Below are 24580 nucleotides of genomic sequence, written 5' to 3'. Positions count from 1 at the left end.
TCCTTCCTTCCTTCCTTCCTTCCTTCCTTCCTTCCTTCCTTCCTTCCTTCCTTCCTTCCTTCCTTCCTTCCTTCCTTCCTTTCTCTCCTCCTTCCTTTCTCTTAGAATCAATAGTTAATTTTGTATCCAAGGCAGAAGACAGTAAAGGGTGGGCAATAGGGATCAAATGACTTGTCCAGGCTCACCCAGCTAAGAAGCGTCTGAGGCCAGATTTGAACCCATCTCTAGACCTGACTATCCACTAAGCTACCTGGCTGTTCCCAAGGGGAAACACTTTCTACATCTTCTCTTAAATCCTTCTTGAATTTGTTTCTGTTTGAGTACTCACTCTCACACACATCCCTGCGCTTATAAATGGTGGAGGCTTTACAGTAACTATAATGACGATCATCAGACCTTCACTTTCACAGTTGTTGCTTTTTAAGATCAATAGAAACCGTACGTAGGTGTTGGGGCTGGGGGCCCCTGGGGGGGTGTTGTAGACCCCCAGTTTTATTTCTTCCTGAGATCTCGAGGATGGTGCAGCCCAGAGCACAATGCTGCACTCTCCTGACGTCATTCTGCCTTTCCAGACACTTTTCTTTTCTTCTTTTTTTTTTTTTTTATTTTCAAAAAAAATTTTTTAAGCCCTTAACTTCTGTGCACTGGCTCCTAGGTGGAAGAGTGGTAAGGGTGGGCAATGGGGGTCAAGTGACTTGCCCAGGGTCACACAGCTGGGAAGTGTCTGAGGCCGGATTTGAACCCAGGACCTCCCGACTCTAGGCCTGGCTCTCCATCCACTGAGCTACCCAGCTGCCCCCTCTGGACACTTTTCTAAGGCTCTGGCCCCAGCTGAGAGCTGTGACTCTTCACCATCCTTCTGCTTTGCTCAGCAAACTTTGCAAAGTTCAGTGTCACCAAGCAGAGAAATAGGTTGTTTTCCATTTTATTTCTAGATTTGCATAAGTAAATGAGCCCTAAACTTGGTGCCACTTTATCCTGCAGTGCCAGGGCTGTGGAAATAAATATCCTCGGACCTGTGCAGGAATAGTAACAGAGGCGAGAAGAGGGAAGAGCTGCTCCCTAGCTGGGTGGCGAATGGGGTTTGGGGGGTGGCTGGGGATAGAGAGGGCTTCGGCAATCCATTTTCTTAGTGGTGAGAAGGGAGGAGCCTCCACCCAATTCTTCTCCTCAAGGCCAACCCATCGATCAAGATGTTCCGAAGCCTAATATTAGGGCATTCTCTCAGAGGCACCCAGAGGAAAGGGCTTCATGCGAAGCCAGAATTTACGCAGAATGCTCTGCCCACTTCCATGGTTTTCACAGATGAGGGAGTTGGTTTCGGGGATGTTTCAAGGGAAGGAGAATGTCGTAGGAGATCTGCTCCCAAAGCTGCCCCCTTTCTCAGCTGTAGGTCCCAAACCCACCACCCTAGGGTGACCTCGTCCTTCTGGGAAGGGGCCACGGCAGGGAAGCAGATTTAGGTCGTGGGAATCGGGCCCTACTGTTGAGGCAGAATTGATTGACTCCTGGAAAGCAGGCACAGAGGATTGCAACTACGACAGCCCATTTCAGGAGCCAAGCCAGCAGCCAGTGACCCAGTTCAAAAGTCAGACCCAGAAATAATATGAACTTTCAGATCCAGAAGCCAGGTAGGGAAGTTTTAGGGGTAGGGCAGCTAGGCGGCTCAGAGGAGAGAGGGCTAGACCTGGAGATGGGAGGTCCTGGGTTCAAATGTGGCCTCAATTGGGTGACCCTGGGCAAGTCACTTAACCCCCATTGCAGAGCCCTTCCTGCTTGTCTGCCTTGGAGCTGACGCTTAATATTGGTTCTGAAACAGAAGGGGAGGCTTTAAAATGATTGGGGCGGGGGGTAAAGGCCCAAAGTCAGGCAAGGGCCCACTGACACAAGAGCGAGAATGGAAAGCTTACAGTAATAACTCAGTCATTAGTGAAGGGCCCGCTGGGTGCAGAACCCAGGACAAGTGCCGCTTCCTGCAGAGGGTCAGCCTAAGGCCGGCCGCGAGGGAGACGGGCCCCACGCTTCCTGCCTCCACACCAAGAAAAGCAGAATCGAGCCCAGACTGGTATTCCGTTTGGAGCAGAGGATTGCTTGCATTGTCCTGGCATCCCTGGGCGGGGTGGGGGCAGACACTTTTCACGTCTTCTCTTCAGTCCTGTGACTTGTTTCTGGCCGAATCCTTTCCAAAATGCCTTTTATTTTCCATTCAAAACTGTTCATCTTTGAATGTTTTTAACAGGTGACTGGATCCAACACGATCAGAACCAGAATATTCAGAGAAACAGCACGAACTGTAAGTTACCACAATTGGCATTCCACGGACGTTTTTATGGCCCGCTTCAAAACGTCCCAGACCCACCGCTTTATCCCCATCCTGCCACCCTGCACAGTTTGGATCTCCTGCCCCAGGACCGAAAACACTGAAACAGCTGCTGTGCCGGGCCTGGGGGGGGGACTTGGGGAGGCGGGGAGGGGGGGCACTTTCTCCATCTTCTCGTGAATCCTCCAATAATTTGTTGGTGTCTGACTGTTGGTTCTTTTGGCTTTGGTGGTGGAGGTTGAAGATGAAACAGAGCCTTGAAGGACCATTTGTTTTGTCTCTTTGTTAGCTAACAGAAGACGGAAAAAAAGTGACAGTTCACCTGAAGAGGAGTATCAGGCGAAGAGAGCAAAGTACACTGGGAGTCCAGGTGCGTAGAGCTGAGTTCATTGCAGTGGCCGCACTCACACGAGCAAGTGCTTGTGGTAATCACTTGGCTCCTTGCCAGAAAACAAACTAACTCTCTCTCTCTCTCTCTGTCTCTTTCTCTCTCTCTCTCTCTGCATCTCTCTCTGCATCTATGTCTCTTTTTCTCTCATTCTCTCTTTCTCTCTCTCTCTTTTTCTCTCTCTCTGCATCTCTCTCTCTCTGTATCTCTCTCTGCATCTCTCTCTATGTCTCTCTCTCTCTCTCTCTTTTTCTCTTTCTCTGTCTCTCTCTCCCTCCCTCTCTCTCTGTCTCTCTTCCTCCTTCTTTCTCTGTCTCTTTCTCTCCTTCTCTCTGTCTCAGTCTTTCAGTCTCTTCTCTTTCTCTGTCTGTCTCTCCCTTCTAAACCCTTCATCCACAAGCTGAGCCCAGTTTAATCAGTGTCCTTGGCCCCACCAGGTCCTACCCTGTAACCAAACAAGGCCATTCTCCAGTCCCCTGAGCATACTCTGCTCTTCTCCTCCATCTGTGTTTCTGTCTGGTGAATCTGTCTATCTAAAATGCCACCTGTTTCAGGAAGGCTTCTCTGACCCTCGAACCCTGCTCCTCCTCGGTATTTTCTTTCTCTCTCTCTCATCCTCTCCCCTTCCTCTTTATCTCTGTCTCCCCTGGCTCTGTCTCTCCCTCTCCTCCTCCCAATCAGCCCATTGGACTCCCCAAGCTCTTTTTCAGTTTTTCTCTTATGGCACTTAATCAGATGCCATTTGGTGTCATGGTTACACACACACACACACACACTGATTAGAATTCAAGTCTCTTGAGTAAAAGAGACTTCTTGTTTTTGTCATTTTAACAAATAAGAATTAGGACGTGTAGACCGTGGTGTGCTAGTAACTGTTTAACCCTTGGCTTTCCTCCATCCCCCAAATGTTCGCTTGCCACACTTTAACATTTAATCTGTTTTATTTATGTTTTCTCCCATCGATTTCTTAAGGCTAGACAATCAACAGAACACTACCTCAGGCCTTGATTTGTAGTCTTGGCTGATTTTTGAGCTGTAAATGCTCCCACTGAAGACTGAACATCCAGCTCCCCGGCCTGAGCTGGCTCCAGCACACCTCTGGGTGTAGCGGATAGAATGCTAGACCTGAAGGCAGGAAGACCTGACTTCAGTTTTGGCTTCAGATACTCACTCACTCATTGGCTCTGTGATCCTTCACAAAGCCTTTAACCTCTCTCAGCCTCAGTTTCTTTATCTGTAAAATGGGAATTATAGTAGCACCTAACTCACAGGGTTGTTGTGAGGAGCAAAAAGGATGCAGATAAAAAGTGCTTTGCCAACCTTAAAGTACCACACAGATGCCAGTTCTTCTTTTTCATTCTTATTCTTCCTGAGTGCCTTGCAGATTCCGAGCTGGGCACTGGAGATACAAAGTCAAAAGTGAATTATTAGTCAATGCCTTCACGGAGCTTCTGTTCAACTTTGTATCCTCATGTCCCCCACAGCACCCAGTAGGTGTTTTGTAACTTTATTGGGGCTGGATTTATTTTCAAATCACAATACGGGGAACATTTTAAAAACAACTCGTCAAGATGACTTGACTTCCTGGGAAGGGACGAGTCGGTTTGAGAAACTGTTGCCCAGCTTATGAACTGTGCATCCCTGGGTCTGAACGTCTGGGGGCTCTTCCTAACTTCCCGAGTGTCCATCAGCAGGTATTGATGCTCTCGATGCCCAAGATGGCTCATAAGCTAAAAAATGGGCTAATGCCAGACTTCAGGAAAACTCCGTTGTTCACCAGAGAGTGAGAGCACTTCTTGGTCATTTCTGCTCACCTCTGGAGTTAGGGCACCTGGGGTCAAACTCTGGCTTTGGTGATCACTGCCAGGTGACCCTGGGCAAGTCACTGAACCTCTCAGGAAATGAGGAGATTGGGCCAGATGGGCTCACAGCTCTCCATGGGGCATCCACCCAGGGGCGATCCTAGATAGGAGTCTGACCCCAAAGAGAGATAGCTGTGCCCAGTGGATGCTGAGATGGCCATGGGACCATAAAGACTTGGGTTCCGATCCCGCCTTTGCTAGACCTTGGCTGTGTGCCCCTGGGCAGGTCCCTTTCCAGCAGTTCTTTTTAGGATTAGAAGCTGCAGAGCAGGTGGGAGCTACTTTGCTAGAGGGGTGCCTACCAGGAAACCCAAATAGGGAACTCACAGGATACACACACACACACACACACAGAGGACGTCTCAACTTTAGTGTTGTTTAAACAATTAAAGTTTAAAATTGCTCTCAACCTTCTGGGGACACCAAGTGTGTAGGAAGTACATGCAGGTATGATCATACGTGTGCTCACCTGGGTGGCCATGTATGCTCATGCATTTATGTGCAGGTTTGTCCTAATAATGAAACTCTTTGTACTTACGAGAGAGAGACAGACAGACAGACAGAGAGACAGAGAGAGAGAGAAGGAGGGAGAGAGACAGACAGACAGACAAAGGCAGAGAGAGAAGGAAGGAGGGAGAGAGAGACCGACAGAGAGAGAGAGAGAGAGAGAGAGAGAGAGAGAGAGAGAGACATATACATCCACATCCAAGTATATATGTATCTATTTATAAGCAAACGCTGCTTGTGAAAGGGCTTCTTCCCTGCTAGGATTTAGACTCCTTTGTTTTGGTTAAGGGCTTGTGTTTCCATGTTGCCTGTTTCCCAGTGTCTTCCTCCTCTACCCCCTCACAGAGAGCCAAGGAAGAAGGAGAAAACCTCCCCAAAAGCCAACCTGCCCTCGTCCTCCCCAGGCCGACCTTCTCTGCAGTGTTCCTGCCTCTTGCAGAGCTGGGGACGGGAGGCGGATTTTCTTCCCCTTCTTTGAAGCCAGCCTTTGGGTGACAGTCCAGTATTTTGGTCCCTCCTGTCTGGCCCTGGTTGGAAGTGCTGTAGAGGCTCCCCTGATGTGACAAGGCAGCCACTAGAGGGCGCCGTGTCCCTTTTTATAGTTCATCTTTTCCAAAATGGTGACCAAGAGGCAGGAGGCAGCTTGGCGGTGGGGCAGATGCCCATTTCCTTTCCCAGCTTCAGTTCCCATTCAGGAGTGCTGTCTACAAGAGATGAGCGAGAGGGGGCGGCTGCTCTTGCTTCCTTTTTCATGCCGCAGCCCCCAAGGCCAGTGGATCCCCTTGAGAGCACCCTGGTTACCACTTGGGTTTTAAGGGAAGTGACATCCTAAATGTCCTTTGGCCACTGAGTCAAGTCAGCAAGCGTGTATTAGCGACTACTCTGTGCCAGGCACTGAGGTAAATGTTTGGAATATTAAAAAGCAGGAAAAGACTGCGGGAGCAGGGACCTGGGCAGAAAGGATGCCAGCGTGGCATTTCCCTCAGGCACCGGGGCATCCTCAGAATCATGGAGTGCCACATCTGGTGCGGGGGGGGGGGCACTCTCTCCTCTCTAGGTTCTTCTCCTCCCCTTCTGACCCTTCCTTCTCCGACTTAGCCGGATCCTCTTCCAGATCGTGCCTCTAACCACGGGTGTCCCTCAGGGTTCTGTCCTGGGCCCTCTTCTCCTTCTGTGCTCCTTCACTTGGAGATATTAGCAGTTCCCATTTCTATGCCAATAGCTCATATCCATTCCTTTCTTTGCTGATGACTTTCAAGTCTACTTTTTCTGCCTCAGTTTCTCTGCTGTTGCCCAATCTCCCGTCTCTAACTGCCTTTCAGACATCTTGGACTCGATGCCCAATAAACATCTTCTACTCAAAACAAACTCATCATCTTTCCTCCTAAACTCTCCCCATTATGATAGGAGGCACCAGCATCCTCCCAGTCCCTAAGACTCCCAGCCTAGACGTCATCATCCCAGTCTCCTCCCTGTCTCTCACCTGCAGCATCTCTGGAATATCTGACGCTGCCCCTGCACGGCCTCATCACCTGATGCCCCGATGATGGCGGTAGCCTCTGGTGGATCTGCCTGCCTCGTGTCTCTCCTCACTCCAGTCATTTTCTCTTTGGCCACTAAAATGATTTTCCTAAAGAGAAGTCCCATCATGCTGTGCCCTACTCAGTAAACTCTAGGGGTTCCCAGCCCCCTTCAGGGTCAGATACACAGTGCTCCGTTTGGCCTTCAAAGCCCTTGCCCTTGCCTGCCTTTCCCACTAACTTACGCCCCACTCCCACCTCGACACATTCTTCAATCCTCTTGGCTGTGCCATAAACAAGAAAAGCTCCATCTTTTAGCTCTCAGCATTCTCACTGGCTTTTCCCCAGACCTGGAGTCATCTCCCTCCTCTGCTCAGACTACTGACTTCCCTTAAGTCCCAAATAAAATTCCCCCTCCTACGGGAAGTCTTCCCTCTTTGTTCTGGTGCCTTCCCTATTTACCCTGCCTATAGCTTGTGTGAATGTATTTGTTTGCACGTTGTCTCCCCTGTTGGATCATAAACTGCTTGAGGAGAAAGGCAGTCTTTTGCCTCTTTTTGTATCTCTAGCACTTAGTGCAATGAGTGATGCATAGTGGGAGCTTCCTAGGTATTTATTCACTGATTAATTGTCTTGGGCAAGTCATTTACTCTTGTTGGACCTTAGTTTCCTTGACTAGAAAACATAGAAAACGGATGACTTGTGAATCTCTTGGCAGCCTTCAGCCTATTCTCTTATCTTCCTAATACTTTAACCTACAGGTTGGTGAGCTCAATTCTGGGGTCTTGGGTTCAAATCTAATCTCAGATACATCCTAGCTGTGTGACTCTGGGAAAGTCACTTGACCCTCATTTCCTAACTTTTATAAACACTCTTCTGCCTTAGAACAGTACTGATTTTAAGATGGAAGGTAAGCGGTTAAAAAAAAAAGAAAAAGAACAAACAACAGCCCTTCTATTGGAATGTAAATGTATCGAGGAGAGTGTAAGACTATCTTTTTAGCTTATATTTGTAACCCCAGCCTGTATCATAGTATCACAAGTGCCCTATGAATAGGGAATGCTTGAGAAATGCCCTATTCAGAATGGAGAAAAGCCCAGCCAACATTTACGCAGTGCTTTAGGGTTGGCAAAGTGGTTTCTATCCAGTGATCTTGTTTTATCTTCACAGAAACACTATGAAGTGGGTGCTGTTATTGCCCCCATTTTACAGATGAGACTGAGGGACAAGAAACTGTTATACAGCTAGGATAGGAGGCAGGGCTTGAGCCTGGGTCCCCCTCACTCCCAGTTTAATGTCTTCCCACTACAACACAACATTTTCCAAGTGAGGGTGCGCCACTTTAATGCTGGCTTCTTCCCCCTGCTGAGCATCTCCTTTTTAGCTTGTTTGTGTCTTTTGTGCACGTTGCCTCCTCCTCGGGAGCAGAGTCTTGACTTTTGACTTTCTCTGTATCCTCAGCACTTAGCACAATGCCTTGACACCTAAACGTTTATCGACTGACTTCGAGGATTCTGTTTTCATTATAAATGGCTCTTGGTGATCAGACGAGAGTCAGAGCCCATTGCTAAGAGTCTCCTCTGTTTTTAGAACCCGCAGATCAGGAGAAGGTGCTGTCAGAGATGCAGTTGATGACTCTGGCCAGGAAGCTTGGAAAAGAGTGGATTCAACTTGCCGTCGGCAACTTGGGATTAGAAATTGCCGACATCGATACCATTCAGGAAAAGTGCGAAGATATTACGGTTTGCAAGTTCAGAATGCTGAAGAAATGGCAAGAGAAGGTGGCGAACAATGGCACAGCCAAGAATTTGTACAACCGCCTGGAAAGCGATGCTTCCATCGAGGTCCGGGAGACGCTGAAAGGTACGCAGGAAAGTCCAGGAATGATGTCAGTCAGAGCTGGGACCTCTTTGAGCAAACGCCTGGGCTCTCTCCACGGGGCAGAGCAGCCTGCTGGGCTCAAATGCTTGTTATAAATGGTCATGCCCCTGCTTTAGGTTTTTTTCCCTTAAACCTCACCACCTTAACCGTTGCATAACAGATGCCCCATCTATGCATCCATCCTCCTGTGAGCTCATCATTTACCCTCCTAAAGAATTTCTTACAATGCTATTCTACTACACAAACTGCAAGATACGAAGAAATGCCAATATTTATCGATAAGATCCTTTACGCCTTTCATAGACGTTACCTACAATGATAATAACCATAATTGTGATTTTAATGAGATGAATAGACTTGTTTTGGGCCCAGAGTATTTCAGGACCGATGTGGTGTCCCTGATCCTGCTAATTCTGTTTTAGCTTATAATTGAGATCAATATATTGTCTTGTTAACAGCCAGAACAGCAAACCCCATTATATTTATCCCTGGCAGATGGGTTCCTTGTCAATTCATATTGAGAAGGATCAAAGATTTAAAATAAAACAATAGGGAGGCAGGGAGGTGGTCCTGGATTGAGAGCCAGCCTTAGAGATGGAAGGTCCTGGGTTCAAATGTGGCTTCAGCTACTTTCTGGCAGTGTGACCCTGGGCAAGTCACTTAAGCCCCATTGCCTAAACCAGGGATCGGCAACGTATGGCTCTCGAGCCATATCTGGCTCTTTCGAGGGCCAGATCTGGCTCTTTCTGCAGGAGCCATAAAGTCCATTTTTTTTCAGGCGCTGTTACAGGAACGCGCTCTATGAGCACTGTATGGCTCTCACGAAATTACATTTTAAAAAATGCGGCGTTTATGGCTCTCATGGCCAAAAAGGTTGCCGACCCCTGGCCTAGCCCTTACTGTTCTTCTGCCTTGGAACCAATACGTGGTTTTGATTCCAAGATGGTAGGTAAGAGCTTAAAAAAGAAATTAAATGATAGTTGCTGCTCTAGGAGATAGCACTACAGTAAAGATGGTGCTAGAGAGTCTGTAAGTCTTTACTTTCTTCTATTTTATTTTCTGGTAGATATTTGTACAATTAGGAAATGTATACCATATATTTCACAAATGTATTTTCTACACCTAACTTTTTATGACTATAGAAAGGAGGAAAAAAAGGGGGAAAGGTAGTATAGTGTGGCAAAGTGCCGTGATCAGGCATCAGCTCCTGGTCCCCTGAGGCTTCCTAACTAGGGGTTTGTAAGAATTGGCCTTAAATGAATACATTATTATATATTATTACTATTATTTAATATTAATATAATATTTATTACTATATTGCCCAACAGATTGTATATTATTAATAGTATACAATATAATTAATGTTTATTAATTATTAAGTAACCAATATGTTATTATATCAGTGATTAATATAATCTATTAATAGTTACATTATTAATGTAATAATATAATAATTCAATATTACAAATATTACACATATTAGAATCACTTGGGTAGGTAAAAGATGAGAAATAGGTAGAAATATAAGAATAAACTAGCCTCGTCTAGCTCCCACATGGGTGCTCCCAGCATGACCCACCAGGGACAGAGAGGGAGCCCTTCCTTGTTCGAACCTTTTGTCCCTTCTTTTTACATCTGGTTCAAATTCAAGGTCATGTCTGGATCAAGTTCAGAGTTCCAGTCCCATGACCTGTACTAGGTGAGCAGCCAAAGTGATGTAGCTCCAGGAATGCAGGGATGCAGGCAGGGCAACGTCCCACGGGTGATCCTAGGAGAGGATGCCCTTCACACAGGTTTTGAAACTTAGGTTAAAAAACATCAAAAGATGTTTTAATTACATACATGCATGTACACGTGTGTAAATTCTAATTTAATGTCATGGTTTCCTTTGTGTTTGAAGCACTTAAAATATTATTTTGAGACGATAGTCATAGACACATAAGAGCTCTGCAGCCCCTGACTATCTCCCCTTGGTTTCCACCAATAGATTCATCCTCATTTCCCCAAATTGTTTACATAGTGTAAAAAAATTTGGATGAATTACTCTGAGATCAAGACAGACCCAGAAGCGCTTCTCACTTAGTTTAATATTTTTTGTTGCATTAGGAAGCAGAGTAGATGTTTCAGGACCACGTGGTGGACAGCGTATCACTCCTTCCTTTATGTCCTTCATCTTTTGTGTGATGCATGAAATTAGACCCACTTGAGCCACCATATTTTATGTTCTCATTGCTATAATATTTCCTATGTAAGCACCAGACAGATCCCAGATAGCCCAGTGGTGATGGCCCTTGTGAAATCCAGAAACTTTTTGTGTTGTAAACTGGGTGGGATGGATTTTGTTTGGAATTTCAGAAAGATTTCCCTTCCTTTTTATCCAAAAAACACCCGTTCTTAGTTGAATATCTATGTGCACATGTGTATAAGTTCGTGCACACACACACACACACACACACACACACGTTACCTAATTTTCCCTTTTCTGATTTCTACCTGGGGGGGCTCTTCAGTGAAGGGTAGAGTAGGGGGGCTTATTTGTCATCTTTTCTGCCTGTTTTTAGTTTTTAGTTTGCTTGGAGCAGCAGGAAGTTGCTTTTTGCTTTGGATCACATGTAAGATCTTGACCTGGGGGTGAAGGGAATGATCTATGAACTTTTTTTTAACTATCTTAATTATGTTGCATTAAAACTTTTTTTTTTAATTTTAAACCCTTAACTTTTTTGTGTATTGACTTATAGATGGAAGATTGGTAAGGGTAGGCAATGGGGGTCAAGTGACTTGCCCAGGGTCACACAGCTGGGAAATGTCTGAGACCAGATTTGAACCCTGGATCTCCCATCTCTAGGCCTGGCTCTCAATCCACTGAGCTACCCAGCTGCCCCCTGCATTAAAACTTTTAAAGAATTTAGTCAAATTAAAAAAAAAACCCAAGTCTAACTTTCCATCTTGACTCCAAGGCAGAAGAGGGTAAGGGCTAGGCAATTAGTGTTTAGTGACTTGCCCAGGGTCACACAGCTAGGAAGTAATCGAGGTTAGATTTGAATCCAGGACCTCTAGGCTCTAGACATAGTTCTCAATCCACTGAGGCCCAATTATCTTGCATTTCAATAAAATTTATTTTCCTTTCTCATCCTGTTCATTTTATTTCACGAATTTAAATGCAGTCTGAGAAGGGGTCCTTGGGTTTCAGTGGCCTGACTGCCCAAGGGGTCCAGGATGCAAGCTTGCTGTAGAAGGCACATCTGATAATGCATGTGCAGCCCAGACAAATAGTTCACCATCTCCAAGTGGGGGGAAGGATTGGAGGGAGTCAGTCTGGACCTTATAATTTTAGAAAATGTATATTGAAAATTACTATTCCATGTAATTGGGAAAATGAAATATCTTTGAATCAAAAAGAAGACATTGCATACTGATTTAATGTTTGCAAAGAAAAAAATAAGGCAGCACATTTGAGATCATCATTCAATTAACAAACACCTAAGAACTAGGGCTAATCGCTAACATACACAGAGAGACAAGAGCTTCCATGCTAATGGGGGAAACCTGTAAATAGGTGCCTATGGGAACCAGATGGAATCGAAGGAAAGTAACCTTAGAGAAGGGGTGAAAGCTTCTGAAGAAAATGCCTTTGAGCTGAGTCTCTTTTTCCTCTTTTTTCTAACTTATTTTACTTTACTCTTTTAAAAAACGAGCAAGCCTTTATTCCGCACCACCTGCCATTCCTTCCTTTTGAGTCAAGGATGGGAGGGGAAGGGGGACGTGCTTCATCAAGCAAAACAAGTTCCCACGTTGTCCATGTCCAAAATCTGTGGCCCGTTCTGCATTTTGAGCCTGTCACTACTTCCCAGCATAGTAAACTTTATCCCCACTTCTCTGGAATCACAGTTGGTCATTGCATCGATTAGTCAATAGTGAAGTTGTCTTTACTACATCCTTATTATGTAAATTGTTCTCTTGGTTCCATTGAAACACCGAATCAGTTCAGAAGTCTTCCCAGGTTTTCCCCAAAACATTTCTTTCATTGTTTCTTTTAGTGCTTATAGTATCCATATACTGTAATTGCTAAGCCTTTCCCCATTGGATGGGCACCTCCTTATTTCCAGTTCTTTGCCGTGCCCCGGGTTTCCAGGCCCTAACTGAGGGGCTTTAAGGCAATAGGATCATTTTAGCGTAATGTGGAAAGCAAGATGTGGGGTCCCATTCTTGGTTTGCGATTAAGATCTTGTATGCTGAAATCCAGAAAGAGAGCCTTTCAGATGTAGATGATGGCCAGAGCAAATGCTAGGAGACCACGATGGGGCGTCCTAAGCAAAGAACAACAATTATGCTGTCCTCTCTGGAGGAAGAGGAGAGAACACTGAAAAGGCAGGAAGAGGACAGGTTGGGAGGAGCCTTTAATGCCAGCCAGAGCCATGCATCTTCTTAACATGGCAGATGACTCTAAGAGTTTCATGTGGCAGAGAAGAGGCTGCTGGGTGCTCATAAAGGAAATCCTTCATGGGGAGCTCCCTCCATTAATTTGATATTTAAATCACATTCATCCCCAGCAGCATTGAATCTTCCCTTATGGCAAAAAAATCACTAAGCAAAAAAAAAAAAAAAATTAACCAGCCCCATGGCCATTTCTCTTGGTATATGTGCTGTGGGATCCCCGTATCCCCACCCTTCTCTGCAGAGAGGAAGGGGATGTTTTTCATTATTTACTTTCTGGAACCCAGATTGGTGTCTTCACAGTCACTCAGGGCTTGATTTCTTCTTGGCGTTCTTTTCATTTATGTTATTGCAGTTACTGTATATATTTTCCATCTGGTTCTGTCTATTTTGCCCTGGATCTGTTCACAGAGTCTTCTAGTGTTTCATCAGATTCCCCATATGCACCACTTCTTTCAATCATCCAATCAGTTTAAGTGTCTACTATGTGCCAGGAACCGTGCTAAGCACTGGGGATAAAAAAGGAGGTAAAAGGCAGTCCTTGCCCTCAAAGAGCTTCTGCTCTAAGGGCAGAGCTCTATTTCATTGCATTAACCTGAATGTGCCTTTCTTTTGTCTCAGGTTTCTTGGAGCAGATGTGAGGTCTTGGAAGAGCCACTACAAAAACAGAAGCCTCAGGGAGCTCTCCAAACTTTCCTCAGACCGTCCCAAGTACACATCGGTTATGCACCTTTGAGAATACAAGCCCATGATGGAACTGTTCAAAAGACAACCATATTTCCCCGATGAAATAAAGCTGGGGAAAAATGGAAGATAGCCTAAAGAAGCCAGAAAACGGCTTCAGAAAACTAGGCAAGAGCCCTAGAATGTTAAGAAAGGTCTTCCTCTTTCACTTTTGGCCTTGTCCTTCCTCCCCAAGTCAATGTAGCATTTGCTTAGGGTCTTCCTCGATGCTTGAACATATTGACCTTTTAGCTGGTGTCGAAAGGCCGTCGGTTTTTCTTAAGGAAACTGTGAACCAAGAAATCCACATCAGGCGTATTGAAATTTGTTAAGCTGAGAGCTGTCTGTGATCTTTGGGTTTGTCACAGTTAGATTTCCTATTGTGATGATGAGTGCACCTTCCTTTGGTTATTTAATGTACAGCCTCCATGAACACTGCACACACACACACACACACATTCTCTCTCTCTCTCTCTCTCTCTCTCTCTCTCTCTCTCTCTCTCTCTCTCTCTCTCTCTCTGTCTCTCTCGTTTGTTAGGGATTCCTCCCAGCACTGGTAGAAAGGACCAAGGCTATGGCTTGGGATTGGTTGGGTGGCAGCTAGCCCCTTTCTTTAAGCTATTGAATCATGTGATCTTCACTCAGGGTAAATGGAGAGGAATGAAATTTTCTCCTACCTTCAGGACTGCACTGCTTATGAATGGGGATTCAAACTCGATATGCTGCCACGAAAAAATGTCAGTGTGTGTACGAGCCAACCGCTATAGTCCGTAAACTTTCAAGATGAGATTCCTGCTTTGTCAGGGGCAAGACGCTGAGCCCCCAGCAGAGCCAAGGAAAATCGTCATCTCTTCTTGTGGAAGATTTTCCCCAAGGAATTATAGGCCACATTGGCCCTCTTTGGTTATTAAGTTGTTCTTTTGTATGTTATTATTGTAAACCCCCCCCCAAATCTGGTTTATTTGGGTGGGGATTGAAATATTGAGCATCTTGAGCAATTGTACCGACTCTAATCATGTGGGAGATGGGGGAGCGATAAAGGATGTCTTTGGACTGTTTACAAGGGAAAAAAAATGGAAGCCCCATGCAATGGCAAAAAGTCCTCGAGTGACACAGAATAGAACTTTGGCCGCCAGTGTTTAAGTCATGCTATTAAAGTTAACACTGTTGCTTTTTTGAGAAAAAGAATTCTTATCTCTCGATCAGAATATGCTTTTTAAGCTTCAGGAATATGTCTGGAATTGCTATGAGTTTCCTTTTAGATGTGGTGTAGCCTAGAAAACAAGGATGCTTTTTAAACTACATAAATGAGCTCATTTCATTTTTATTTGGGAGACATTTTTTAATTAGTGTACCGAACAAAAAGCTGTTCCCTTCAACCAGGGCCTGTGGGATGTGATGCCACGTGACGTGATAATTTCCACCATTTTTATCTGTTGCCGTTTGCCTGTGATACATAGGAAAAAAAATAAACCTGCCCTCTCTACCAGAGTGTTTGTCTCCACTTTTCTATACGTTTTTATGCTGACTGGATGATTAGGTGTCTTGGTGGTTTCTCCCTCTTGTATCCTGTACCTGTTATTAATGAGAAACAACATGGCGTCCACATCAGAGGGAGGCACTGGCGGTCTTGAGGCTCCAGGTGGAACGGTAATGGGCAAAGTCACGTAACTTTTCTGACCCTCGGATAAGCCTTGTTGGTTCTGACTGAATTATGGGTTCTTTTATCGGGCATGTTTTTAAATCATGATCTCTGATTTCATCAGCACATGGACCTTCTTGATAAGGAAATTACCTCTATGAAGGCAATTAGCAGCATCTTCTATCTTCTTGGGAATAACTGCTCAGGGACACTGTGGTTCAGTGACTTAACCAGGAGCACACAAGCAGCAAGCGTTAGAGCCAGTCTTTGAACTCAGATCCTCAGTGCCTTCTTGTCTCACACTTTATTTTTAACCTTTAAAAATATGATCATTAAAAAAAATTCAGAGACCAACTTTTTTTTTTTTAAACCCTCACCTTCTGTCTTGGAGTCAATGCTGTGTATTGGTTCCAAGGCAGAAGAGTGGGAAGGGTAGGCAATGGGGGTCAAGTGACTTGCCCAGGGTCACGCAGCTGGGAAGTGTTTGAGGCTGGATTTGAACCCAGGACCTCCCATCTTTAGGCCTGGATCTCAATCCACTGAGCTACCCAGCTTCCCCCAGAGACCAACTTTAAAATAAATTGCTTGACCCTGGAGGTCAAAATGAAGAATAATGGGTAGATGTTGCATGGAAGCATTTTGGCTTATGTAAGAAATATTTTCTTAGCAGTTAGAGCTGTTCAGAAGAAGCAGTGGAGCGGCTCCCCTTTGCTGTGGTCTTCAGAGGAAGATATAATCATTTTATTTGCAGAAGTAAAACAGTGGGTTGGACTAGATGACCTCCGAGGCGCCTTTCACCTCTAACTACATATAATTCTATGAAGCAAGTCGGTACAGCTTGTCTATAATGAACGACCTGGGCGTCTTCCAAATCTGATCATCTGTGATTCAGTTTTCTCATCTGTAAAATGGGGCTAATACCTCTTATCATCTGTGAGGATCAAATAGGAGCAGGGATGCAAAGAGCTTTTTGTAAACTCAAATTATAGATAAAAGTCAGGATTTAATTGTTACTCCTTTATTCACTTCCTTTTCTGGGCCTGAGGGCCTGGGCGAGTGAGAATTAGTGTAGATGCAGCCTTTCTTAGCCTGGAGTCCATGAACATTAAAAAATATATATTTTGATCATTTTTTCAATGTTGTTGATTTCCTTTGTAATTCTTTTATTTTTAAACCCTCACCTTCCATCTTGGAGTCAATACTCTATTGGTTCCAAGGCAGAAGAGCAGTGAGGGCTAGGCAATGGGGGTCAAGTGACTTGCCCAGGGTCACACAGCTGGGAAGTGGCTGAGGCCGGATTTGAACCCAGGACCTCCTGTCTCTAGGACTGGCTCTCAATCCACTGAGCTACCCAGCTGCCCCTCCTTTGTAATTCTATGTGGTTTATGCATCTCATTACTCACCTGCTAATTACAGTAGAACAATTAAATAAAAAATTAAGATATATCAATATTAATATATTGCATATATTTGTTTCTAAATGTTATTCTGAGAAACACATAGGCTTCGCCAGATTGGCTCCCAAAGGGGTCCAGAACACCAAGATTCAGGACCCTCTGAATGAGGTGATCTCGAAGGTCATTTCCATCTCGTCTATCTTATGACTCCTTTGCTAAAATGACTTGATTTCTCAGAAAGTTCAGTTCCAGGCAGGTTAATGTATGCAGTCCTCTGAGAGTTCACATGAGGAGTGGACAGAATCCTGATTTGTTGTTTTTTTTTTAACAGCTTACCCAAAATGCAAGACCAATCCAGAGACTTCTCCCCTGTGTCTGAGATCATGTGGTACTAATTATAAACAGGCTGATGACTATCTGGCCCTCCAAAGTGTATATTGCTCATTAGCCTCTCCCCGTGGCGGCGTGGAACGCGCTCCATAAGTTTGCTCATTGTTATCAAAGAGAAACAAAATGGTTCCTTTTTGGTTTTCCTGAAATTGCAAATTTTCAGGCCATTTTCTCATTGGGAGACCACTGGGTGCACTGATTTAAAAGAATTACCATAATAAAATAAAATGAAGGGTCCCCAAGGGAGAGCTCGGTTTCCAACAGTTGGTACAGTTTATGTTCCCCGTAGCTGGAAATCTCTCTTTGGGGTTAAATACCCATTTAACCATGTCAAGCCATTTGCTAATGGGTGGGATATTGAGGGATTTACTCCTGTAATCAGAGGCATTAAGTTCAAAGGAGGGCCCCTCATTCCCTTCCCATAAGCACTAGCTCAACATAATCTGATGGTGGTCCCACTTGTGGTAGGGCCAAGTACTCATACTGTGTTTGGATTTCTGGGATGACTTATGGTGTCAGAGCTGGGAAAAGATCTTGAGACCATCCCCTGATTTTGTAGCTACCCAACCTGTAGGCACTGGGTTGGGAAATGACCTGTCTAAAGTCACCTAAGTTTATACACCTCTGCTGTGACCAATAGCTGGGACCTTACAATCCTTAGACATTGGGGTGGGTTTTGATTCAATTGGATTAGTTTAAAGTCCAGTGATTCCCAAACTTTTTTGGCCTACCGCCCCCTTTCCAGAAAAAAATATTCCTTAGCCCCCTGGAAATTAATTTTTAAAAAAATTTAATAGCAATTAATAGGAAAGATAAATGCACCTGTGGCCATCACTGCCTCCATGGATTGCTGCAGCACCCACCAGGGGGCGATGGCGCCCACTTTGGGAATCACTGAAATAGACCAACATCTTCCTAGAGTGGAGGTGACTCAGTGGTTGAAGCTTCTAGTAGGGGAAATGGAAACATTTGTCAGTCATACTTGGTCATTGATTTGGGGACCCTGTGACAGATAACGTACCCCTTGTCTAATGGACTCATCATCAAGTCGACCAAAGAGTGATGACATTTTCAGCCACATCAACCCATGAAGACCTACTAAGCTAGCTCATGAAAGGTTTGAAATCTCTGTGGTGGATGGAAGATTTGCGCTGAAGGGAGCCTAGATCTTTGGAGTAGTAAGGGACCTCTAATCATTACCCAAGTCACTTTTCCCAGTGACTCGACTGACCATGTGAAAATAGTTATATTTGTAGTCGGAAGACCTAGGTTCAGATTTCTTTTCTCGACACCAGCTGCATCTGTCTGATCAAGTCATTTTTGCCAGTATTTGCCTAATGCAACCCCCTAAAAGCCAGCTAAGTCAAAGGCAGCGAGGTGCTATGGAAGGAATACCAGCTTTAAAGACAAGGGGCCTAGATTCAAATCCTGACTCTGGTATTTACCACCCATGTGGCCTTGGGAAAGACATTTTACTTACATGAGCTTCAGTTTCCTCATCTGTAAAACGAGGGGATTGGACCAGAAGGCCTCTGGGATTTCTTCTAGCTCTATATCTAAGACTATATTCCTTATATCCTGTTGCTTCGAAATCACTAGTTATTTTGCTCATATAAGCTAACCTGCAAAGGAGTTCTAACTTCTAAGTTTCCTTATACCCTAAAACTCATTCAAAGTAGATTGTTGGGAAAGGAATCATCTTCAATCAAGGAAGATGGGACTGGTGGCACCATGTTGTATTTGAAGGACAACAATTGCACAAGTAATATTTATATTATTTTATTTAACTAAAACAGTAAGCTTGTGAATTCTGGATCTTTTCAATAACCAACATATAATTACTTTGTCATGAAATCTGCAAACATGCAATTCTGAATTCTTAACCATTTAAATTCTAAGTAGGAAATATTTTTCTTTGAAATATTTAACATTAAAACATTATTATTTTTGGCTATGTTGTATGCTTTTCCTTCAAAAATCAGTTTGTTTTGTCCAAGTCAATATTAGAAATATGATGCTGACTTCGTTCTTGTTTATTACTTTTTTTTTTCTCAAACTCTTACCTTTCATCTTAGATTCAACACTGTGTGTTGGTCCCAAGGCAGAAGAGCAGGAAGGGCTAGGCAATGGGGGTTAAGTCCAGGGTCACCCAGTTAGGAAGTGTCTGAGGTCAGATTTGAACCGAGGACCTCCCATCTCTAGGCCCGGCTCTCTATCTACTGGGCCACCTAGCTGTCCCACTTGCTTATTTTTAGAATAGACCCCCCAAAAAATAGAACCTGGTTTCAACTCTTAGATGTGCTATTTGTTACCTGGATGATTGCGTACTTTTTGTACCTCAGTTTCCTCATTAATATATAAGGGAGGGGGGAAGATATTCCATATACCCAAACCCTAATTTATGCAGTTATGGAAGGTCCAGTGATGGTGAACCTTTTAGAGACCAAATGCCCAAACTGCAACCCTCGCATTGGGAGGGCGGAAGAGCTCCCATTAGGCTGCTGGGTAGAGGGCTGGTTGATATGAGAATTGTTCCCAGGGGAACGTGGAGAGGAGGAAGGGAATTTCACACACACACACTCACAAACATACCCCCCTGTGTGCTCTGGTATGTGTGCCATAGGTTCACCAACACAGGTCTAATTCAATACAGTCACATTGAAATAGAGATGGGGCCTCCATTTAACAATAGATTCCCCTGGCCATGTGTTGACTTAGAAAACCACATATTAACATTATTTGTATTCTACTGAATTTTTATTTATTTTGTCAAATATTTTCCCAATATATTTTCATGTGATTGGGTTACAATAGAGAGTGTTTGAGTGCTGGCATCTATCTGGGGAGAAGGCAGGAGGCATTGGAGGGTTAAGGAAAGGCCTCATGTAGAAGGTAGAGCTTGACTTCTGCTTTAAAGAAAACAAAAGGTTCTAAAAGACAGAGGTGGAGTGCACGTCCCTTACTGACACTTTGTTGGATGGGCCCTTGACTGGAATATGACCCTGGAAGGACATTGCTCATTCAGAAGAGATAAGATAGATTGGGGGGGACGTGGGGGTGGGGGTGGATAGTGGAAGCTTCTTTTTAGAAGATGTACTCACAGGAGGAAATCCAGAAGTGAAACATGGCGGACATCAGTGGAGGCAGACATGGACAGAGTAATAATGGTCATTGGAATTTTCTGCAGATCACTTTCACAGACAGATGGAATGGATGGAGAGTGTGGGAAACAGATCCCAAGCCTGGCCCAGGAGGAGAAAGAAAGTGTGAAGGGACTTCAATTATCCAGACAATTGCTGAATTCTTCAAATTAGAGCAGTTAATACATGCTTGATGTGTTTCCATGCTAACAAGGGGAACGCTATTCTAGGCATGATCCCAACCCAACAGAGTGGAACTTGTCAATGGGGTGGAGATGATGGGAACTTTGAGAAGAAGGGAACATGTCATCTTGGGGTTTGTGACAGAGAATGAGGAAATGCAGACACATACCTTTGACAGGAACAAAATGGATTTCAAAGGGATCAAGGAAGGATACTTGGATCCTTTAGAACAGTGATTCCCAAAGTGGGCGCCACTGCCCCCTGGTGGGTGCTGCAGCAATCCGGGGGGGGGGTGGCCACAGGTGCATTTATCTTTCCTATTAATTGCTATTAAAATTTTTAAAAAATTAATTTCCAAGGGGCTAAGTCATATTTTTTCTGGAAAGGGGGCGGCAGGCCAAAAAAGGTTTGGGAACCATTGCTATGGAATAAAATTCTCTAGGGGGAAGCTCTCAACAATGAAATTCTAAAGACATAAAGAAAAATGATTCTTATGAGGAGGGAAATTGGCATTCTATAACCATATTAATGTGGATAAACGGAGAACACACCAACCAATAGGTTCTTTTTCCTTTGAAGATATGTGCTCAAGATGGAAGCAAGATTAAGCAAGTAAAGATGAATAAAGAACCATATTACCATCTCATAAGAATTGTCAGGAAAGTTACAGCTTAGAAAAGTGAGAAAAAACTAAGAATCCTCCCCCAAATGATAAGTTTCTTATGAAAGATTTAACTGAAGAATTTTTTTTAATCAAAGAAGAGTGGGTAGCAAAGTGACTCAGTGGATAGAGTCAGGTCTGCACACAAGAGGTCCTAGATTCAAATCTAGCCTCAGACTCTTTCCTACCTGTGTGACCCTGGGCAAGTCACTTAACGCTAGTTACCAGCCATTTTTGCTTTTCTGATTCTAAGACAAAAGATGAGAGTTTAATAAAAAAAATCAAAGGAGAGAAAGAAGTATTTCTTGGAATTGATAGGATGAAGACAAAACCAGAGATAGAATAGCTGTTCAGTTTATATTTTGCTTGTTTACTCAACTGAGAAAAATTCCCTTTGAACTGGAAAGTATGGAACAAAGGTGGTTAATAGGGAGAAGACATTAATTAATTAATTAACAAAGGATAATTAATTAATTAACTAATAAAGGTGTATTCTGAGAACATCTAGCTATCCTCAATGAGTTCAGATCCCCTGGCCCATAAGATCTCAGTCTTGGGGTCTGGAAGAACAGGCAGCTGTGATGGCTGAGACACTTCAGCTGTTTCTGAAAGATCTTGGAGAAGCCAAGCAGACAACAAGGACTTACTTAACAGGAAAGATATTCTAGGATTGCAGCAAGATGATTGTTCTGATTTTTATTTTTATTTATTTATTTTTAAAAACTCTTACCTTTCATCTTGGAATCAATACTGTGTATTGGCTCCAAGGCAGAAGAGTGGTAAGGACTAGGCAAAGGGGGTTAAGTGACTTGCCCAGGGTCACATAGCTAGGAAGTGTCTGAGGTCAGATTTGAACCTGGGATCTCCCATCTCTAGGCCTGGCTTTCAATCCACTGAGCTACCCAGCTGTCCTCTGTTCTGATTTTGAAAAAAGATGGGAATGTTGGGTACGATTGCATATGTAAAATCTCTATCAAATTGCTTGTCTTCTCAAGATAGGGGGAGGAGAAAGAAGGAGGGAGAGAATTTGAAATTCAAAATTGAAATAATAAATGTTAAAATTTTTGTTTCCATGTAATTGAGAAAAAAAATAAATAAAAAAATGAGAGTGAAGCATGCAAAAATAGATAAGTGAACTTGACCTTGATTTTCTGGGACTATTCCAAGCTACTTTATTAAAGAGAAAGCTCAGTGGCCCAAATGGTAGAGAACTAGGCCTACATTTGGGAGATCCTGGCTTCAAATCTGACTTCCTAGCTGGGCGACCCTGAGCAAGTCACTTAATCCCAATTGCCCAGCCATTGCTGCTCTTCTGCTTTGGAACTGATACTTGTTATTGATATTGATTCTAAGATCTGATAAAGGCTTTTAAAAATCCAAAGCCATAGACAGTGAGCAAATAGGAAAAAAAAGGCATAACCACAAAGAACCAATATGGCAGAATCCAATACTATTCATGCCAGCCTGACCTTCTTTACTTTGGGAGCAGTCACTAAATGATGAAACCAGGGAAAAGCTGGAGATTTATGTCAATGGGAATTGTGAAGATTTTCTGAAGAAGAGAGGGGTTACACGGGTATATACATAGGCAGTGGGGAAGAAGCCAATAGATGTGGAGAGAATGAAGATAAGTGAGAGACATGATGTTAAAAGGGGCATTCTGCTGAAGAAGACAGGATGGAGTGGGATCACTTGTACATGTAGAGAGTTTGGCCTCAGCAAGGAGAAGGACCAGATTTTCATGTGAGGCAGGGATGGAGGAGACAGTAGCAGAAGGCATCTAGGTGATCTGGGAGGAGGAGCAAGAGAAGAAATGGGGAATTCCCGGGTGAATAGCTTCCAATTTTTTTCAGCTAAAAGGGAATTGGGGAGAGGAGGTGCCTGGGAAAGTCTGAGGAGGGAAGAAAAAGTTTGGAAAAGCTGCTGTGGTGAGTAGGATAGTGAGTTAACTAGTGAGCTGTAAATGGACTGCCTTGCAGTGGTGAGAGCCCAGTTGGGATTATGAGCAAATTTATTTTGGTCCCAGATGGGATCACTTCAGGATTTTCTCCAGTTTTGTTCAGTAGCCCACGAGGAGGAGTGAAGGCAGTGGAGGGTGGTTGTAATCCAAGGCAGAAGCTTGGCTAGGAAAGCTCTTTGATGGGAAAAGGGGCAAGTGATTAGAGAGAAGAGGGCAATATAGAGCTGAACCAGCTTACCAAGGGGCCGAGGGGGATGGGAGAAGAGCATAGCTAGTGGGGTGATGATGACCCGGGAGAGAACAGAGCAGTCGTGGGATTGGGTGTCACAGTGAGAATGAAGGAGATTTGAGGTCTCGGTGGAATGATAGATAACAGGTGAATAAGGGAACTTCAGAGTTCAGGAACATGAGAATGGAGCAAGTGGGTGTGGAGCAAGGGCATGTGATGGCAAGTCAAGGGGACCACCATCAGTCACACAAGCAGAATCCTTGGGGTTGGAAGAGGCCTTGGTCACCCTCTGGTCCAACTGACACCTAGATTAAGAATATGTTCTAAATTTAGGAAGGTTGTCCAGCTTGAAATATTCTCCAGATGAAGAACCTTCAGTAAGTGGGAACCTGCTCCACTGAGTCATGTTTGGATGGCTCTAATTGCTGGGAAGTTTTCCCTAATATCAAGCCTTAATTTTTTTGTTTTTAAACCTTTGCCTTCCATCTTAGAATCAACACTGAGTTCCAAGGCAGAAGAATGGTAAAGGCTGGGCAATGGGGGTTAAGTGACTTGCCTAGGGTCACACAGCTGGGAAGTGTCTGAGTCCAGTTTCAAACCCAATACCTCCTATCTCTAGTCCTGGCTCTCAATCCACTGAGCCACCTAGCTGCCCCTGCCTTAATTTGCTTCTTTTACCACTTCCATAGCGAACTTCCAATCTGTAGTTCTGCAGATGGCCAATGGATCCAAAAGGAAGCCGAGAGCAATGTTCTAGTCCAAAGCAAAACATCCCTGCAATGTCAGTATTCTTTCTGGTATCCTTCTAATACTCTTCTAGTGAGTAATGGAGAAAGAGGTAGCCTTGAAGTTGGGAAGGTCTGTGTTCAAATCCCACCTCTAACACATACTAGCTGTGTGGCCCTAGGCAAAGCACTGACCTTCTCACTTCTTTCAGGAAATTCTCTCAAGCTTTAAGTTACGGAGTAGGTACTGACTGGCACTGGCAGAGGGAGTTTCCTTGAAGGGAATTCCCTCTGCCAATGAAATCACAGGTCTTGTCCAAAAAAAAAAAATTCTGATTGAGAGGCAGTATGGAGAATGGAACAAAGAAGAACTGAGTTCAAATCACGAGATCATAGATGGTTTTATGACTATTAGAGCCCAGCTAACTTTTTTTTAAACTTATTAGACTATTAAGACTTAATACTTTAAACTTTAAGACTTTAAACTATTAGACTATTAAGACAAGACTTTTGTCTTGATACTAAATTGATACTAAATATTGGTTCTGTGTCATTTAAAATCACTTGGGATACTTGGAACTACATTTCCCGTGGTCCAACGGGTTTCTTGGGTTTCCT

General features: G+C 44.0%; 1 protein-coding gene across 1 annotated transcript in view; it reads left to right on the top strand.

Moving 5' to 3' along the window:
* Positions 1-13813, top strand: part of LOC123242045 — a 101317-nt gene extending 87504 nt beyond the window's left edge. Inside the window, exons 13-16 of the mRNA XM_044669537.1 lie at positions 2233-2293; positions 2610-2690; positions 8188-8460; positions 13534-13813. Of these exons, the coding sequence (XP_044525472.1) occupies positions 2233-2293; positions 2610-2690; positions 8188-8460; positions 13534-13553 (435 nt within the window). The 3' untranslated portion in view covers positions 13554-13813. The remainder of the gene's footprint in view (positions 1-2232; positions 2294-2609; positions 2691-8187; positions 8461-13533) is intronic.
* The last annotated feature ends 10767 nt before the right edge of the window (positions 13814-24580 follow it).

This window comes from Gracilinanus agilis, chromosome 3, assembly GCF_016433145.1.
Source record: "Gracilinanus agilis isolate LMUSP501 chromosome 3, AgileGrace, whole genome shotgun sequence".
In the NCBI taxonomy this organism is placed as follows: domain Eukaryota; kingdom Metazoa; phylum Chordata; class Mammalia; order Didelphimorphia; family Didelphidae; genus Gracilinanus; species Gracilinanus agilis.
Note: the sequence above shows the minus strand (reverse complement) of the source record. Positions and strands in the feature narration are given on the sequence as shown.